General features: G+C 46.7%; 1 protein-coding gene across 7 annotated transcripts in view; it reads left to right on the forward strand.

Annotated features, from left to right (window-relative positions):
• The window catches only part of fto (FTO alpha-ketoglutarate dependent dioxygenase), a 113,000-nt gene that overhangs the window by 1,390 nt on the left and 90,623 nt on the right, over positions 1-20,987 (forward strand). For all 7 annotated transcript variants that reach the window (XM_076078090.1, XM_076078094.1, XM_076078088.1 and 4 more), the window contains exons 2-3: positions 18,778-18,855; positions 19,085-20,108. In XM_076078090.1, coding sequence (XP_075934205.1) covers positions 18,778-18,855; positions 19,085-20,108 — 1,102 coding nt within the window. The remainder of the gene's footprint in view (positions 1-18,777; positions 18,856-19,084; positions 20,109-20,987) is intronic.

A 20,987-nucleotide genomic window follows, 5' to 3' on the forward strand; every position in this document is an offset into this window, starting at 1 on the left:
TGCAATGTCTGCAATGCTGCACAAAGTGAGGAATCCGATATGTAGGTCCACTGTCATTCAGGGAATTAGTGCCAAATGAATACACAATCTCCTTAGAAAATCCCACCACAGCAGGTCAGTAAAGCACACTGACAGGTGGGATGCCATACTCTATATATATCCTCTCCATGAAATAGAATAGGACATTTGCCTATCTTCTCCGGGAGAGTTATTCACACCCCGTCCACATTGATTCACATAGATTTGAATTCCAAAATCCAAAATAATAAAACATTTCTATGGATGGATCCATCAGACATTGTTAGACACACTCACTGTTTTCTTCGTTGTTACTACAACTACAACAATCGCAGACTATTTATAAGGTTCTCAAATACCTACATTGCCATGAATGTCCTCCTCATGGCAACATTCAACTTGCCCTTCACCCTAATGAATTATGTTTTATCAGTATTGTCATCACAGGATGAAATTTCACTCATGCCCTGGCAAGTGTGAAAACGGCCCTGACCCTGTCCCTTAACCCGATGTTTTAATGCTGTCTTTGATGCAAGCTCGCCATTTGGACGGTGATGACAAGTATAAAGTGCTGTGTCGAAACAGGAAGTGTGTGTGTGTGTGTATGTGTGTGTGTGTGTGTGAGCGGCAGGCTAAGTAATGATCACACAGGGTCACCAGATGTTGTGAGGTCCCGGGCTCAGCTCAGCCCATTGCTTAGATCAGCCTCATTGCTTTGCTCTGGTTGTGGCACCTATAGTGCAAGCTGTTTAGGGTATTTAATTTCTGAACACTCATTAAAATGGTTTGTGTTTCCCTTGGCAATTCTGTTAAATTAACAACTACCGAGGTAAAAGCTGATTATGTGGCCACACATCCAGACATGGTTAATCAATTCTCCCGCACAAAATGTTAGCTGGTGAATTAGTGTAAAGGAAACGATTTATGGCGACTAATGCCGACGTCCTGTCATGTCAGGCCTGGTGTTTTAGCATGAGGTGGGGTGGGGGTGTCGGATTCAGCACATTCAGCAGCTTTGCGCTCTGCCGGCCATCTTTTTCTCCCTTTTAACCCGAGCTACATGCTGCCCGCTCTATTAATGAGCCAATGATGGAGAAATAGTGCTGGGTGCTGACATAAAACATGGGTTTGGATACCTAAGGCAGGGTAGCACATAAGCTCCAACAGAGCTAGATTTACACCTTGGCTCTGTATAGAATGGTAGAAAGGGGAACACTCTGCATGGGGGCTCTCACAGCTTCATCAGACCCCCGCCGGCCCAACTGTGGAAAAGCCAAGGCTCCGAAAAAAATACGACTGTGGCAGATAATGATACCATTACACTAATGGAGCTGGCAAATGAAGGAGAACCCAGATGCCCTGCTTTATTACCGGAGGGGGTCATTTCCTCGCTGCATTCCTAATGGCCTGAGCACACAGTATTGATCAGGCTATCATGCTGCTAATCCTCTACAGAATTACTTATCGCCGGCTAGGTGTCGATCCACCGCGTGCCCTGCTCTGGCCTTGCCGCTGGGCGGCCACTGTGTGTCCAGCAGGGACCCGCCGGGCAGTCTATCCAGTCATGATTTAGGGCCGAGCAGGGATGGCGTCTGGGAGGTCTTCAGCAGTGGGCTGGCCAGTTCGACGCGTAAAAACAAAAAAAAAAAGGAGGCAAATGAACCATATAGCTTTCATTTAATTAAAGAGCAGGCAATTATGTGGTTCCTCCCTCTTTATGGCCCCATTGGCCGCTGTGGAGCAGGGGAAGCTGTGAGGTTGGGTGTTGTTCGCAGTAATTGTGTTGTGCTGTAAATAAGAACAGGCAGCTCTTGTGCCAACAGCAGCTGCGGCACGTTGGCCTGAGTTGATTACTCAAAGCTCCACATATTTACCTTCATTCGTGCTTCATGTGGCTGAAAATTGGAGAATTCCACTTGCAAATTTGTTTCTTTAGGCCCTAACTATACCAAAACTACCAATTGCAGTTCTGATTACTGCAATTAGAAAAGTGGCTTTATGTGAAAACTGTAGAAAAGATTTCCTAAATTATTCATGGTATGCATTACTTGAACATGACCGAGAACGGCGTAGCCTGGGCCCATCATCATTACAAATGAATAGCAGGGTCAGGTAGCACAGAGCACTTTGCCCAGGGCTTGTGACCTGTCATATCCGTGGCCCCTTTACTGGGCCCCAGTGTGCATTAGCATCCTCAGGCCATTGGAAGCGTGGTGTAGGAGCATCAGCAGACCGCACTTGTCACCTCTGGCCCTGGCTAATCAAAGAGTTTACCTTAAGGGGGGGCATTTAGCCCTGTTTGTTAGGGCCACTGCAGCAGCCATAAAGAAGTATTTATATATTTCCATCTGGAACAACCTGTCGTTGGCTAGGGAAACTAGCTATTGATCCAGATATTTAGTCATTTCTTTCTGCTTGCGCCATCAATATTGTGCAAACATCCGTCCACGCGAGGGTTGACCTCAGCCCCGGCCTCTATTTTCTACTCCCATTGGAGTTCAGTGATATACTATTCTGAAAAGTAAAATCAATGAGTGAATATGAAGTTTTGGTGTGTAATATAGCGCAGGCCCGCGGCCCCAGGTATTTCATTGATTTGCTATATGTGAGCGTTGGAGGGGGCTGATTAGTCTGCCGCTGCGCTTTCCCTCAACATGTCTTTACCTTGTTTCGCCTGTTTGATCTTTGGCTCATATATATTTGGACTGAGGTGTGTTTACAGATCAACTCGGTCGGTCAAGCTTCTCTTCAAACTAATTCAGCCAACAGGCTAAATAGTCGGATGACATGTAATGTGTTTTACAATACTGCTTAAAGTTCATGTTGTTGTTTGTATATTTTAGTTTGACTTTAATTTTGGAGTGCTGCAGTAAGAGTGACGGAGGGTGAGTCTTAGTTTTAAAGATGTCACTGATAGAAGGATGGGGCTGATCGTTGTATGTTTTGCTCCACTTCATCTTTAACTTATTAAATTCCCTTTATATATGCCCTACAACTGGTGACATGAGCGAGCTGGTTCCTTGAGATAAAAATGATGATCCAAGTTGGTGTTTATCACCCATGAGATGGTTCTCTGTTCATGACATTGGTTATCAGCTGCATAAGTGTTGGGTTAGCTTCTCAGGATCAATATGATGTTGTTCCCTCACCTCCTACCACCTTTTTTTTTTATAGTGGTCTGTGTTGAATGCATAACATTTTAGAGGTGCATGATGTCTACATTTGGTTTGCATCTGGAAGGATATCAGCTTTTACGGCCCCGCCTGCATTATCTCATGGTACATGGCTAAGATGGCCTGTCACGGACTCCTGTGTGTGCTCGCCAGGCCCTTTGATCTAACTGAACATTTAAATGGAAAAACAGAGATGGGCTCATGCTTGGCATTCCAGTTTTGAGTTTTGTGTGGCTTGGGGATTGAAGGCCGTAGTGAGTCAAACTGTAACTAAAAGGGACTTCTGCAGAGGTTTACAGCTGCCGTCTAACCTCCGACTGGTTGGCTACTATGGCATGAAGCAAGATATGATAGCAGATATGAGGCAACATAATTCATGTCTTACACCCATGCAATCTAGCTTAGTTTGGTTTCCTCTAGCGGCCTTCACTCTATCCAAATTTAAAAAATCGATGGTTAAGCTTGAGCGTTCAAAAACAATAAGACATTTGTGAAATACCCCTTTAGGTAACGATACTTAGTATATCGCTGTCCCTAGCATTTCCCGGATGGTTTCTCTCATGGAAGCAGTCACTAAGATCGGCCAAACAGCCCTTGACAGCCCACGTGTCTGACAGCCCCTACCGAGCACCTCGTATTAGTGTTGAGGCATTAGCCACAGATGTCAGCGTATTCGCAAACAAGGCCGCGGCGTGGCTCATGCAAACTGGGCGACCAGATCAGCCGTCAGATTCAATGAGATTACATCAAATGTGACCCGCTCAAGTAGGGTTCATCTGTCATGCATGTGTCCCGTCACAAGAGAGACATAGAATAATCAGTTCAATCAATAGATGGCGGTGGCTCATTGGACATGTGCTGAATAAACATGGGAATGACCCTCTCAACTCGTACACAGAGGCAAGACTCTCCTGGGGGTTCATTAGCCACTCGAGGCTATGATCCGGGCTAGTCGTTATTTTCCATTTCTGTTTGTTTGGGGTTCTGGTGGGGTGTGTGTGTGTGTGTGTGTGTGTGTGTGTGTGTGTGTGTGTGTGTGTGTGTGTGTGTGTGTGTGTGTGTGTGTGTGTGTGTGTGTGTGTGTGTGTGTGTGTGTGTGTGTGTGTGTGTGTGTGCACTATGTGTGGGATTTTGTTTAGCTTTATGGGTGTAAGTGTGAGGTATGGGTGTCTTTGAATGTGTGTGTGTATGCACACACTCTTCTATGTGTGTGTGTGTGTGTTGAGGCTGCTTTTTATAGGCTTGATTAGCACAATGGATATTGGAAAGATTAACATTGATACAGGTTGTATTGCATCAGTCTCAGACTAATGCTACCCGGCCCGAATACTTCATACAGGGCTTCAGAGTGCGACCAACAACTAATACTCTTGTGAAGTGCAACTAAACATTTGAATTTCACTCAGCAGGTCTGTCTCTGTGTGTATATGTGTGAAACTCTTACTCGAGCAACATCGCAACCTTAAACATGCTGCTAGTTCAAAGAACTATTGATAATTTTTTCGTCACAAGAAAAATGGTTCGGTGCCCGTTACACCTGTATCCAAACATTTTCAGTAATTCTTCCCTCAGAAGCAATATTCAACGAGACAACCTTACCACCAATTTCTTCTCTGCAACGATCGGCAACAGCTGACTGCTGTGAGCGCATCCAACTTAATTTAGTCTCTGTCGCTCGCCCAAACACTGCTACGCACACATTACGCTACTCTTATACCAACATATTTACACACGTAAACATACAGGATTGTATAAAAACCTGGCCTTTTTCACACAGTGGTACTGCGAGCAATTCACGCGTCCTTATCTCTCATTCTTAATACATTACAGGAGTTGTGGACCCAACATCTTCGGTGGAAATGGCCTCATGTGACCCAAAAACATTGACCCAAAACTATCGTTTACATATTGTTTTAAGATATGACCATTGTCTATAGGCACTGAAAATAGGTAACGTTTAAATTGTATTCATTCCGGCGCCAAAAGGCATAGTGAAAACCTCTGTGTGAACCTAAATGCTGGTGCACCTAGTTATTAAATTAGGTGTAGAAGGTCAGTCTGGAGCCCGGTCATAGCCGCCGCGGTTGTTGCTAATTCTAGCTAACTCTAATAAAATGATCTCACTCTGCAAAGCAAACCCGCACAAGACAGATCAGTCCGCCTGCTGTTTATTTGTGAATTTATTCTTCCCTTTGTAATGACTCACCTTGCCAATAGAGTAAAAGGGCCGACTGCCAAGGTGTTGCCCAACATCTGGCTCCAATAGAAAGTCCAAAACCCTTCATTCACAAAAGCTACAGGAGACCAGGTTCACGAGGCGCTGTAAATAGTAACTGTTAATTTGTACATCATAAGCTCTTTTCCATAAACATGAGCAATGAAAGTGTGTTAAAATACCTGGCGGCGAGCTTATTGCTTTGTAGACGCTGAACATACGCAGTGCCTCCTTTTAGCCGGTGCCAGGTTGTAGCATTGCAATTAGCTTAGCCAGCTGGAGGTACACATGGCTTCCCCAAAATACCACAGGTAGTTTCTACTTGTAAAACAAACATGAACGATATTGAAAAATAGTGCTGTGTCGCTTTATGGGGTGTGATGGTAATTATGTCAGGCGTAAGGGGTTCAATTTTGTCTGTTGTTCGATTAGCAAATATTCTAATTCTAAACACTATTTAATAGAGCTGGTCCCTGTGACATCAGATGCTTTGGATAACTTTGGTAACCACACCATCTTCCAGTCCGTGGTAGGTCTCCTGGTTATCCTCTCCTGGATTTGCTTTCATGGAGCTTTGTGTACTGTTCGTTCCAGCATTTACTCTGCATCAAGTCTTTGAGAAGTGTCTCCTCACTTCAGGTAGTCTGTTCATGTCTCAGTGATTCTTTTTTTTTTTTTCTCCGAGCCCCTGTGTGTTTTTTCTTCTTCATCAGCCTAACTTTTCCTTGCATATGCGAAGGAGCCAACGACAGCTTGACTGGCATGCTGTCAGACAGGCGATGCCTTTCCAACGGTGGAGCATCAGCCCTTTCCTGTGAGCTTGTATATGTGTGTGTGTGTGTGTGTGTAGAAAAGTGGGGGTGTTGTCAGGACGTGACCGGCACACTTTGCATGTTCTTCTCGAGACAGGTGCTCCTGGGCGAGCACTAGTGCATGACAGTTGCCTTTCATCGCTGTCTTCTCTACACTTAACCCCTGACCAGCCCTCCCTCCTTCCTCTTCTTCCTCATCCTCTTCTCCTCCCACCTCGTCTCCTCCACGTCTGACCTCTTCTCACGGCTCTTCCCTCGGCCGTCCTGAGTGATGGACTCGCTGGAAGGCTTGGTGGGCGGGTTGCGCTTTGTATGTGGTGGTGTGGCGCGGCAGGCTTGTCACAAGCCGAACACTGTCAGGCCACGGAGAAACCCAGCTGTCCAGACTGAACTGCACAAACACGCACACTCACACACTCGCACACCCGCGCATGCTGAACGCCCACACCGCAACTTTTTTGTTCAACGGTCCGTAATTCCATCCACCGGCGCTGTCAAGCACTTGATCAAACGTGCATAAAGAAAAGAGCCCCATGGCTGAATCCCATCTCCTCTCTTCCTATCGTAATGTAGGCAGATTTTCCCTCCTCTGCCTGTTTCCTCAACACAGTTTATTCAGATGAGCCTGACTGGAGGGCAGCGGGTCACATCCACTTGCCTGGCTAAAACGGTCCTGAATTGAGGGTTGTCTCCAGTGAGATGGAGAGCGAGAAAAAAAACACAAGGAGGGGTTAGGAAGGGCTCCTGAGCGGTCATGTCAGGGCTGTTTGCGGGGCTATTTGTGTGTGTGTGTGTGTGTGTGTGCCGTGGCAGGGGTGAGGGAGTTTGAGGGTTCACTTGTCAACCCCTGTGTCATGCTTGCACTGGCCCTGTTATGTAGAGGGCATCCACTGTCATTTGTTGCAGGACTGTCTGAAGTGGAGTGAGCCACAGAAGCATAAATAGCAGCAAGCACACTGCGAGCTCTCAGGTGCCGCCAAGTATCACACGTTCATTTAAAAGTACAAACGCGTACTCGGCGGGAACTAATCCCTGAATAACTTGACACCCCAAAGTTTGGAGATTTGTTTTACGGTTGGCTTTTTAATCTCCATCGTGCTTGTGTTTATTCACGATGGAGATGATCCAGATGTTTTCTATATAGTGCGTACTTCATTTTATGTTGTTTTCCCCTTTTATTCTTTGAGCTTCACCATGTTAAGTGAAGTAGGTGGATTAAAGTCGTGCTTGAAGCCAACTTTGGGGAAGACATAAACTAGTTAAGCTAACAGTCATTTTGTACTTCCAAGTTATTTGAAGTTTATCCTTATGTGTGTGTGTATATGTGTGTATCGGCGTTTTGTCAGTGTAGGTGTATGCGTGTGCTCCATCTGACATACATCTCCCACATTCTCTCCACTATGGAAAATAACGTCGATGGTTAAGACTCCTTAAACTTGTTGTTTGAGTGTCAGCGGAGAGGCGAGCACCGTGAGCTTAATCCAACAACAGCCCGTCTGCCACACTGCACGCCCGCAATCTGCCAGCGAGTGGACCCCTTCCTCTTACCCATTGTCATCTATATAGGGGGGGTGGTATTGTCACGTATGAGATGGACTCATGTAAATGTGGTGACAGGCTACTGTCTCGGCTGACTGACAGCACAGAGGGATTGGGCTAATCTGAGTGACTGATTCGAGGCGCGCGGCGGCTTCGGCTGTCCCCATAACTCCTGAGAAATAGACAGCTTCGCCGGAGTTATCTGTGTTTGTAAGTCCTTCTGCTGCGCTGGGATGACAATAGGGATTAGTGCCAAGGTTCTTTAAACTGTTTTTTTATTTTATTTTTGGGAGGGGGGGGCTCTTATCGGTGTCTCGGCAGGATGCTGCCGCAGCCGGTTTTTCCTTGACTGTCAATTAAAGAGGGGATCATTAACTTCAAGGGTATAAATGTTCTAACACTGGTATTACGTTGGGAAGCTAAGTCGCTGACAGATGTTCCAACTTTAATTCTCCACTTGTTTTTTTGTCCTTTAATTAATTTATGTATCACTATTCGGGTTTTAAATATTTCTTCCCCCTGTCTGCTCTTTGTTAGCCTGTAATCTCAGTTACCACGGTAGTCGCAAAGACGATTGGGCCTTGTCACTCGCCTGTGTTTCTTACGAGGTTCAATCGGCTAATGTATTCAATATCGCCCCAAACTGAAAGGTAAACAGCATGTGATGGCGCGTGTGTTCCTCTGCACTGCCTCAGAGCAGCCTGCAGGGGCCGGGCGGGAGGAGAACAGCACCTCCCGTGTTCTTTCTCTAGGAGGACCCAACGACTCAGAATGGCGCTTGATAAAAACAAAACACAGTTTGTATCTCTGAACGTTTTTTTTTTTTTTTTTGCGTAAGGTAAACAAAAGTAGCGTATTTGGGGTTTTCTTTCGGCGGAAGCTTTGTTGGCGGTTGTGAAGCAGCGAGTGTGACAGCTGTGGTTGAGACTTTCCTCAGAGCGGAAGCGCAGACACACAGACGGGATACAGTAAAGGCGTGTTATGTACTGCAAGGTAGAGGAGCCACGGAAAACCAGAGGAGGGGAGACGTTCAGGGGAGTGGAGGAGAGACTGCTAATGGGCAAACTCTCTTCATCCACTGCCGTCTCCAGCACCACCCTGTTCTCCGGTGACAGCTCTTTTCCTTTGTTCTCCCCCCCCCCCCCCCCCCCCTCGGCCCACTCTCTGCCGGGGGATTCGTGACAAGTTTTCGCAGGCTGATCAAACGCTGCGGTGACACCTGATTAGGATATCGGTGCGTGTTTACAGCCGTGCATGGCGAGGACCCCCCCCCCCCCTCCACCTTCTCAGACAACAAGGGGAGACTTCACCTTGACTAATTAAATTTGCACCTGCAATGCCAGCTGTGACAGCCACTGGAGGACTGCATTTATTTATGTCACTCCATACATACATACTTCCTGTGACGTTCATGCGGGCTGAGTTTGCAGCGGAGCCTCTGTTTACCCACAGCGTGGGTTTTAAATGCTTGCGTGTAATAGCACGGCTTTCACAATTGCTTCTGACTGACAACGAAGGAAAATACTTTCACTTGCATTTTTTTGTGGGCTTTATTTGAACACATATGAATTTTGAGTTTTATGCAGTATCGAAGGATGTTTGGTGGTATAGCCAGTTCATGGTTTGATTTGACCATGAACTGGCACGCAGAACATTTGTTCTGCGTGCCAACTAAAACAAATGGAAAGCTGCGTTTTGAGTCTTCGAGATCTAATTTTAGGGTTTTGAACCCTTGTTTAAAAAGATGTCGCTCAGTGTGAATGTATTTAATCATGGACTAATGTGCGTACATATGTGTGCATGTACATGATGTGCCTCTCAGAGCGTGTGTATGTATCTATCTAAATCAGTGTTGGGAGTGTAAAAGGCCACAGCTGAAGTGAGCAGGACATCAGTCACCCAGTAGCAGGAGACAGGGCCTGGTAATTTGTGGCTCTCCCCCGTTTCTCTCTCACTCCCTTTTCTCCATCCCCCCCCACCCCACCCCAGCCTTCCTCCCGAGCCTCAAATTGACCAGGCTCGACTGCTGGTCATGCTGTATTACATGGGTTAGATGAAGTAATTATTTCTAGGCCACTGACTACAAGCAAGATTAATAGTTTTTGAAACGGCCATAATGGAGGGCTGACCCGCCGTGACATAAGCATTATTTCAAGCTCACCTCCACTCTCATCCCTCTCACCTCTGGGGCAACTGGCGGAGTGTGATTTATACCTGGGTTAATGAGGGGAGGGGACCTATAGGAGTCCAGGTCCCCCAGCATACCAGTGCAGTGTTACACACAGAGGGGTCACTTGAGGAAGGACTTCGCTTTTTTTTTTTTTTTTTAGCTTGATTGGGTTTTGGAAACAAGATGTAAAGTGATTAAAACCAACATCACTTCTGTATGTTGTAATTTGATAAAAACAGTTCAGACTGCTCGCTGACACGTCTGGATGAATAAAACAATATGCTACTGATATACAATCCCTCCGTCCTGGGTTGCTTCATCTGTCCACCCCCCCCCCCCCCCCTCACCCCTGATGCTCTGGAGCCTCAAGGACCAGAGGAGCTGGGAAGCTGTCACTAGGTGGCACTTGGACATCATGTTATCAGATGCTCTCTCCCCCTTCTTCACCCCAGCCCACCCTCCTCTTCCCCTCCCTCTCTTGATCCCTTCTTTCTTGGCTCCCTCACTTCCTCCCTTTTCCCTCTGTGCTAAGTACACCTCAGATGTCAGGATGTTTTATTTTTATTGGATGAGGGCAGTGTGTAATGCATTCACCTCCGTTCCTGCCAGCTGTTAAATGCCCCAGAACATGGTCTGGCCAGGCTCCGCCCCGTTAACCCCTCTGATTGGCTGTAATAATTAGCAGAAGTGAACAGTAACTATGGCGCCTAGCGAGGGTTTGGGACAGCTTGCTGATACGTACGTGACAGAATGGGCCGTCCCGCCTGGGCTTTACTGACTTTGGGTCTGGCCCAACCTGGCCACGCCCCCCCCCCCCCCCCCTGACTCCAGCGCATGTGTGTGTTTTGAGCTTTAATATTAACCCTCAACTTAAACACATGCATGCAGTGTCGCACCAGCAATTACATTTTCAAATGGCTGGGTTCGTAAACCTCCAGGATGTTAATCTGTCACCATTCAAGCTACTGGGAAGAGTGAAAAGAGGATTAAGCTATTCAATTCCTGGTAGAATATTTCCCCTTTGTTCACAATGAGTGAAGGAAAAATAAATAAAGAAATGAGGTGGCTTCTCAAGCAAGACAAGTGCCGTCTGCTATACTCCGGGATTTGGCTAATGCCATTATAGCAAAGTTATCTGCTTCAGGATTCCAGGAAGACGGGCTGACGGCCGTGTAAACAGCCACAAATGATATTCGGCCCTTAATTCAATATTAATCTGAGGTCCCATCATAATGCCAGTTTATCTGGGTCAAAGAACTACATGAGATAGAATTAGACCTGTCCTAGATGTGCAGTCCACATCTGTTTTGTGCCATATGTTTTTCTAGTGGCTCAGGTCATTGTCAGCATTTGTACTTAGGCCACGGCTCAAGCCTGTTAATAATACCACATTCAGAAATCAGTTCCAACAAATGGGTATCAACAAATAATTCAAGAAAATACGATATAGTTGAAAAGTACAACACCAAGTCACATTTTGATGATCGATAGGAAAAATTGAAGCAGACAAGATCCTCTCCATTTTTGATACGTTGTATGATCTTCTTCGTTCCATGTGTTGTGTGTGAATGTGACACACAGCTGGTAAAATGTCCTTGGAAGTGTTTTGTCAAGCAACATACTTCATCAAATCTTATGTTTAGCATAAGGTTATAATATACCACATGATAATTGTCACAGCTGTCAGCCAACGCGGCACAGTACCCCCTGTCTCAGCCCCTCGTTTACCCTTGACTCGCAGCCCCTCCGGTCGGCTTGCACATCATCTTTATCCCACATGAAGTAGCAGACTTGGCAGTGTCAGAAGATGATCTAATATGGGAGCCGAAAAGGACACAGAGCTGGGAAATCATCGTCATTTGAAGAGGTTGCCTGTCACATGATGGGTTTGATCAACCCGCGGCGCGGTACACAGAGCCGGGTCTAACAGTGGTACTGGATTAGAGACACAAGCCACTTCCACTGTGATCAGTCACTCACACACTGAAATCCTCCTCGCACACTTCATCCACGTCATGTACAGGCTTCCTCGTCAAGCCTACTGTATGGAAATGAGGAACACTGCTGTTGACAATGAACATGCCATTTCTATTTTTTTTTTTTTTTTAAAGGCCATTTTACATGCTTTATTCTGCATCATAGCAGCATTACAGGTACTGACCTACTGTGAGATACGGTACCAGGCTGGTCCATAGCTGCCTGACCTTTCTGAATGCTTCTGATCTGTGACATGCTGAGACAATGGCAGTGTGTGTGTGAAGAGTCTGGCTCTTACACCCCTCAGACACTGTGTATGGCTAAGTGCTATTGAATTGTTTATTGTCACAAATCACAAACCTTTCAATGACTAGGTGCGACTAGCACACGCCCGCCCACTCATCCATCCATCCAGCTGCTCTGCCCTGAGCGATGCCCTGGTCCGCTGGGCTCTGAGGAGCGTAACGTCGGCCCTCCGGAGCCAGGGATTTGAAACGCTCCACCTGCTTATCGATCTCTTCTGCCCCGCTGAGCCAGCCAAGACGGGCCAGCAGAGACAGAGGGAGAGAGAGAGCGGAAGGGCAATCCGGTGGCCTCAGTCCTCTGATATTCAGGTCTGTCCTTGACACTGCCTGTGGGACAGGCCTGGAGGACGCCTCTTGTCCTCCCTGTAAGCTCCGCATCCAGCCCCTACAGCTAGCCGGCCCTCCCCCCTGGGCCAAGCTGCACTTTACACAGCCATATTGATTTTTTTTGGAGGGCCAGGAAAAGTGTGGCTGGGTGGTGAGAGCGAGGGAGGGAAGGGAAGGGAAGGGAAGGGAAGGAGGGGGAAATGGAGAAATTGAGGGAGCTTTCTAAAGCACTGACTTCTCCTTGACTGCACCTCGAGACGCGACAACCCTGTTGGAACAACTCAGTGGCCCTGGTGCCCTGCTGGAAACTGCTAATCACAGTCTTTCAATCAACGCTCTCCTTCCTCTCCTCCTTCCGTCCATTTCTCCTTCCCTTCCTCCTTTTCTCACTCTCCCCCCCCCCCCCCCCCCCGACTTACCCCGGGCTGAACCGGACTCTGCCTGAATACCAAGGGACTGCGTCTGCGTTAAAACCGGCCATTCCGCATGGAAAACAGCTGACCTCATGAGAGCATGTTGTAATTTGAAGGTGAAAACTAAAAAGCTTTTCTCGATTGACATCACCTTAATGGAAACATTACGGCCCGGGACGCAAACTAACAAATAAGGCAAAATGGCAAATGGCCCTTGCATGTCGGTCATGGCAGCCAAGAGCTCATACTGCTGCTCTTGTGACAAAAAAAAGAAAAGGCTGCTAGTTTGAATCCTGCACTGGGTTTATAGCTCAAGATGCCCTTGAACAAGATGTTTTTTTTATTGTCCACCAGAAATCTTTAGATGTACTGTGTGACGCCGCTGGTATGTTTCTAATAAAGAGCACGCTCAGTCAATCTTTCCCGGGTAAATAAAAAGGTTATGCAAGGCGCACACGGACAGATCTCTTGAATCGCCCGTCTCTCTTTCTCCTCTTCTTCTCTTCACATTTGACACTTGCTAAAGGTCACCGGAACATCTTTTTTTCCCCCTTTGAGGTGTAGATGAGTGTGAAATAGATGTTGACACCACAGACACATTGAAAAGCACTTAAACAGAGTGGCCATGTGCCAACCTGTCTGTGTCTGGCTTTCTGCATTTGTAAATACTTTTGAGTGATTGATCTGGAGAACCTGGGTCTCTCTGTACGGCCTGTCAGGTGCAGTGAGAGAGATCAAAACACAGACGAGGTCCAGTACGTTTTTTTTTTTTTCCTTTCTTTCTTTCTTCATCTCTTCCTCTTCTCACACACATGCACACGTACTCTCCACCTGACAGAATTTACGTGCACCCTGGGGTGACTGGAGGAGTAGCTTTAAGTAAGTGTGCGCGTGAGAAAGTGCACACATGGCTCGCCGAGAGGGAACTTGACGGGGCGTTTGATGTTTCGCTAAAATGGCACACCGGATGTGTGTTAGTGTACCTTATCTCGCACGTGTGACATTTTTCAAATGTGACTGGGTGCCAATAAAGGTTGTGTGTGTGTGTGTGTGTGTGTGTGTTAATGTAATTAATGACCGGCAGTGGTCCCCCACAGCTCTGGTAATGTGCTTGGATCAGTGATATAAACAGGGCGTGAAAGGTCTGCCCAGCGCCAGCCCTTTAAATGACTGGCCTCTTGTTTCAGGTAGATGGATGGAAATGTTCCAATATTAATGATCGCGTCCCCCCGCCGACCTGTCGCGAGGTGAAACGAGCGACGCAGCCTTCGGCCTCCAACAACAATTAACGGGCCAGAGCCGGCCTTGTCTGCCATTTGTCATCATGTACTCCACCTGTGGACCCCCACCGAACACATGTTGAACGCGTCTGTCAATATATATATATATATATATACGGACTGTTCACTACCTTGATTTGAAATTAAATATGCAGAGTTCAATGGCGTAGCATTCATCTGCAGTTGTTTCTGGGTATATATCTTTTTTTTAATATGTTTCTTATTTGAAAAAAACAAAACCTGTCTGAAAATGATTAAATTAATATGACCCATTCTTGTGTCTGTACGAAAAACATGCTGAGGATTATGTTCTTAATACGAGACGTAAACATCTGATCCGTATTATTTGCATGGGCTCGGAGGGACGACCTTGTATTAAAGGCTAGAACTACACGCCAAATTGAATCCGTAAATACATCTCAGGATAATACAGATTATCCAGAAAAGAATCGACAACAATCAACAGGAAAAGTAGCCGAAAGCTGAAGCGGTTTTTTTTTTCAGATGTTTCTGGCAACACATCCTCCTGACTGACCTCATTCATATTCATGGCATGGTCCTGAGCGTGTGCAGACACAGGTTTACACATTACCGACACCCCGGCTCTGAGTTCAACTCCCACACATTCCGGTTAGCCATTGACCTTTCTGCCTGGTCAGCCATCACACTGAGTCACCAAACCTCTAGCTGGTACTCTCAAAATAAATGAATGCCACAAGTGGCTGTAAATAAAATGTCAGAATTAAGAAATGGTTAATTTTGTTGCCCTGAATGTTTTTTTTTTCAGCTTGGCATGCATGAATTATGAAATGATCTGTAAAAATAGTTAAAAAAGGTTATTTATGACATTGTAACTGGTACTGGAGCTGCTGTTTTTCAGTTTGTGCATTAGGTATTGTGGACACACCTTTTAGATACATTTTAGAAAGTTGTTAAAAGTGATACAACTGCAGTGAAAGTGGAACCTCTCTGCCTGTGTGGTCGTGTATGTGTGTGACTCTGTAGGTATTTGGGTGTGGTGGCACCTAGGTGCTGTGTTTTCTCACCATAGTTTGAGTTAGTGACATACCCCGAAGATGAGGTAGACGAACTATAGAACTATAGAGACCTTTATGGAACCAACTTGACTACCGGTTGTGTTTTCGTGAATGTGTGTTTTTTTCCCTCAGATCAAAGCTGAATTCAAAGCTCCTGCAGACCTTCTATGCATCGCCCATGCAAACACCAATGTTCCGATGGGGTCGCCCTTCTTTACGCCCCGTGTCGCTTCACACGAGCTCCCGACATTCTGCGATCCGGCGCCAAATGGAGCGCGGCGGAAGCGCCTTTGATGCGCGCCCACAAGTCCGTCTGTCGGAGTCTGAAGTTTTACAACCGTACTTGTCAAAACTGTTGATTCGCCATCACTTTTGCAGAAGACGAACGGTTCTGAAACGGGTGTCACACAAGTGCCAATGGGCTGTATTACACAGCTGCCTCTCATCACGTCACAGGGCCTGGTGAGAGCCAGCGTCTTCTGTCGGTCTGACCCGCATGCAAAGAGAGAGTGCTGCCCCTCTTTGGCTGGGGGTGTTGAGGAAAATATGGCAAAAATAGATATCAGCCAAGATGGAAAGAATTTCTGTCTTACTAAAAAGTATATACTGGAAAGCACAAGAAGCGCTTTCACATGGGGTGACTGACGACTTGTCGAGCCATCTTTAGGGCTTACTCTACATTGTAGCTGCAGTTTGAGATGCATCAGCCAGATCTAAAGAAGTCCAGTGGGACTCGTGTGTCCTCCTTAAGCAGTCCTATCACATCCAGTACGTTCCAATGCACCCTCTGGGGCAGACACAAGTTAGACTGGACGTGTTTTTATCCCCACAGCGGCAGAGTTATCTGGCTTTTTTTTTTTTTTAGCTGTTGATGTTAAGCGCTGGACATTAATCTGCTCCGCGAGGAACGCTTTGAAGAAAGTGTCCGTTGAAGTGTCACGAATGGGGAAATAAATGAAATTAATAAATATGTGGTACACAGTTTGATATCTCTTATAGGCCAAGATCAAAGCGAACCAATTGAGTTCTATTCTACCTAATATGTTTTGCTGTGATAAACAGTCAGGCTGAGGGAATAATCCCATCAAGCAAGAGAGAGATAAAAAAAAAAAAAAAGCACCAGATACATCACTCAGCGCAGACGGTCGGCAGGGCTACCGTGACGCCTCTGTGTTATTATGGGATTGGTAATCTCATTTCTTGGGTCTGAGTAGGAACGCAGACCTTTTTTGAGCTTCGTGGTTTTCCTTCTAGAATCAGGTAGAGAGACGGAGACACAGCGGCCTTCTGATACTGAGAGTCCATCTGCTTCAGAGGGCTCCGGTAACTTCTTGTCTTTCCTTTTTTTCTGTGGAATTTCTGAGTAGCTTGATGTTTCCGACATGTGTGTGACGGCCCTGGTTTGTGTGCGATTGGCGTTGAGGCATCATGCTCACTACCCCGGCTACTGTTTTTCTTTTGGGATGGCCATGTATGTGTGTGTGTGTATAGCTATTGGAGCCTTAGACACACACACACACACACACACACACACACACAGTGTGAAGGCACACTTTCGTGCTTGTGTACACAGCGGTGGTGTGACCAAAGCAAGACTGTAAGGATCTTACTTACAGCAGATGGATGCCAGGATATGGATCTGTACAGGCTCACAGCAGCGCACGGATAAAAAAAAACACACACACACACACACACACACACACACACACACACACACACACACACACACACACACACACACACACACACACACACACACACACACACACAGACAGACAGACAACACTCGCCCAGAGCCTCACCTTGATATCTTGAGCTTCTGTCATGAGTTCGAATTTGACACCAATGAATGTGTGTCAGGTTGTCAATTTCTTCCAACAGCCTTTGAATGCAGTCTGGCCATGAATAGTGCATGTTGTTTTGTTTTTTTACATTCCAACTGTCTGCGAGTCTGTTTTTGTTTGTTCCGGAATAACTTGGAAGGCCTGTACACTCATGTGCATCCTTTAAGAAAACTTTTCAGCAGGTGTTGTGTTGTTTAGCCTAAGGTAAAGACTCAGCCCTGAAGGTAAATTCACCAAACTGCTTCTGATCTGATGCCCTCCCATTTCCTCCGCCTGCGTTACTGGGCTCTGTTTCCCTCCCTCCAGTCTTTAATGCACACACTTCACCGCTTGCCCTCTTTTTTTTTGGATCCAGACCCCGTTTGAGTCAGGACACGCATCCTTTCATACCTGCACTTTAATGTTATTAACAGGACATTTTATTTCACTCTTAAAGTCGGGACATGTTTTGGCAGCCGGTTCCCATATTCCCTGCGGTGTGCCGCATGAGGTCTTTGGCATTATTAGGGCAGTTGAAATGCGAGACGCCTGTTGTAAATGTCTCGGAAATATACACAGGGTCGTCTCTCCTCGAACCGTCACGACTGCGCGGTGGTTGCGGCCATTCATGCAAAACTTTTAAAGATGTAAAAAGGCAGTGGCATGTCGGTGATATTCCTCCTTCCCCTGCTGCTGAGACACCATGCGATGCTGTGTGTGTGTGTGTGTGTGTGTGTGTGTGTGTGTGTGTGTGTGCACCTGTGGGGAATGAGTATGAGGGTCTGAACCCACATACGCGCACAGATACAACGCCTTCGCACAAGCACATACGGAAGGCAGGGTGGGGGAAATAGTTGTGAAATTTATTTGGGCATATAGTTTTTATGCCAGTTGCCACTGGATTTACAGGTCAGAATGGAATGCGTCCCAATGAAAAGTACTTTGATCCCTCCACCAGGTTGACGTTTTTATTGGGCGAGCTCTGTATGGCACAGGGCATCTTTTATTAGGTTGCGAGGAACCCCGCGGCAGCCTTCACGAAATCATAAAAATGTGAGACGTCAATGAAAATGACCAGGTTCCAGTGCTATCTCTGCTTGTTGTTTGAGAGCTTCATTTGTTCAAACTAATTTATTTATTTGATCCCCAAATAACAAATTGATTTTAGTTGAACAGTTTGTTCTTGTTAGTCCGTATACTCCAGTATGTGACGCTATTGTACATTTCACACTGTTTATTTCTAACGGATATATTTATAGTGAGGCAAGGTACGATGGTTGGAAATGTATTCACGTCCCGCGAGGCAAAGGCAGTCTTGTATTCAAAGATTGTGCTTCCAGTACTTTAAAATAAAGTGCCACAGTGGAAGTGGCAGTAGAGCCAGACTCTGACTTATGTAGGCCACACAGGCCCATAAGAGATGTGTGTCTCACACACTCTTATGTCTTTCTACAGTTTCTTATGCCAGGAAGTAGTGAGATCATTTTCTAATTTGTGGCCAATCACAGCACCTTGGTGTGGATGCTTTAAGGTATACAGAAGTCACAGTTTGCCCCTCACACCATCTCCGCAATTCCCCAAAAGTAATACACTGATGAAATGCAAATACCCAAAAGAAATGCACTAGCTACATGCAGAAGGTTCCTGCTGCTACTTATCAGCCTGTTTTACTGTGTTGTGTTTCAAAGAGGCGGAAGCTACTGCAGGAGTTGGGAGACCAGAAGATCCCCTTTCTGGGACCTGCAGATCGGGGCTATCAGCAACTGGTGAGCCAGCCACACTTCGGCATTATGCTACTGATATGAGCTCCACTTTAAAACAGCCTACAGCGGCCTTTTCTCTTCTATAACCTGCTCTTACAGCCCTGTAATGTGTAATAGTTTCCTCAAGATTGGAGCAAGAAGCATGTTTTCCAAATCAGATTGTAATTTCCTTTTGTTTGTTATGTTTTTGTGTGTCATGATCATCCTGATAAGAATGTCTTGTGTTCCCAAGTGGGACTCCAGTTACTCCGGCCTGGTTCTGAGGAGATCCCTCTCGCTGCCCGCCGAGCTCCATGGTCGGGTGCAGACGGCTCTGTTCACCCTGAGAAGGAAGGGCTGCCTCCTGAGAGATTTGGTTCGCATCCGTGAACGAGATGTGTTCACCGCCGTGTCACGGACTCTGCTGGGTGAGCCGGGCCACACCTATCGCTATCTGGACACACGGCTCTTTGCCATCCCCTGGCACAGCGAGGACACCGAGCTCAAAGGACAAAACTGTTGTGACCCGGATTTCAGGGCCGCTTGCAAGGCATTGTGTGAGCTTAACACCTTCTTCTGCTCTGATGTGTCTCTGCTGAAGGAAGGAGACAGGCTTACACAAGGTGCGAAGGGTGAGGCAGAGGCCAAACAGGGTGAAGAGGGGGACGCAGGGTCTAAACACAGCGAAGACTCCAAAAATAGTGAAGGAGGGGACTCTGAGTCCCGACAGAGTGAGGAGGGGGACGCGGAGTCCAAGCACAGCGAGGAGTGGGACATTGAAGAAGAAGGCTGCTCTGGGTCGAAACAAGAAGACGAATGGGAGACGGAGTCCAAACCCAGCAGTGAGGAGGGAGAGTCCCGCCAGGTCAAACCGAGCGAATCGCCTGTCGCAGCAGGATCGGAGCACAGCGAAGGAAGACTCCCCGGCTGGGCGCCTAAGGCCGTCGGTGGCACAGAGATTAAACCTGCGGGACTAGGGGCCCCGGAGAAACCTGTGGCACAACTCAAGCACAGCTTGTCAGATCACCACATTAAAGACAGGGACGAACAGGCAAGCGGGCTGGGGTGTTCCCAGCCGAGTCCTCGACAGGTATGCACCGGTCCGGTCAAGTTCAATGTCACCTTACTCAACTACATGGACCCAGCGGCTATGAGCCAGCTCAAAGAGGAGCCTTACTATGGCATGGGGAAAATGGCAGTAGGGTGGCACCACGATGAGAACCTCATCAGTCATTCTCCAGTGGCTGTTTACAGCCATAGCTGTCACAATGACAAAGGTAAGCGTCAAAGCTAAAATAGCTTAAAATTGTGCAAATTGGATAACAATAGTTGAGATCCCGAGATTTAACACTTTAGGCACTTAAATCCAAAGTATGTCATGTTGTTTCTGAAATTAATATTCCGTTTTTCTCTCTCCCTTCAATATCCCATCAACGTATCTCAGTGGCTTTGTGGCGGATCAGATACAGCTAACCTTGTGTATTATGGCCCTGCAGCAGCGCGGTAGCAGCTGTAGACACGGCCTCTGGTGAGGCAGCCATCAGATCCATCTACGTGATAGTGTCAGGGCATTATCAAATGTCATCAGCGGCTTGCTGCTGACAGCCTTATCGCCGAGCGCGCGTCGGGAGATCACAGACATGTGGATCTGAGCTCTTAACATGCACTGAATGGCGCAGTCTTAACAAACAGGCCTTATCACACACGCCGCATCTCATCTAAATCGTTTCCCCGAGAAATGATCGATGTGCAATTATCTGATATGGAATAATGAGCCCTGCTTTGATAAGTGTTCCTGGACTGTATACTGTATGGATGATACGACGTCTCCTAATTATGGAATATGCTCTCTTTCAAGAGCTGATAGTGCGTGCTGATCGAGTTGATAGAGAATCTCAGTGAGAGAGGAGCATCGCTTTCGAGAGCAAAGCAACTATGGTAGATTAAATTACCCACGAAACTAATGATTAAAGAAGCTGCTCTTTGTCCTTTGCTCTCATATTAAAATCCCTTTGAGCAGCCACTCACCAGATCATTCCTTGCACCTTCCACAGGCTGGAAGGACAGCAGAACATGCTCTCCTGTTGTGGAGGCAGATACATGTGCAGCTGTAGTTCAGCATGGACTGTGCTGTCAACAGCGGGAGCTCTGCCTGT

The sequence above is a fragment of the Anarhichas minor genome, unplaced genomic scaffold, assembly GCF_050575085.1.
Source record: "Anarhichas minor isolate MPS153535 unplaced genomic scaffold, ASM5057508v1 ptg000062l, whole genome shotgun sequence".
NCBI classification, from domain to species: domain Eukaryota; kingdom Metazoa; phylum Chordata; class Actinopteri; order Perciformes; family Anarhichadidae; genus Anarhichas; species Anarhichas minor.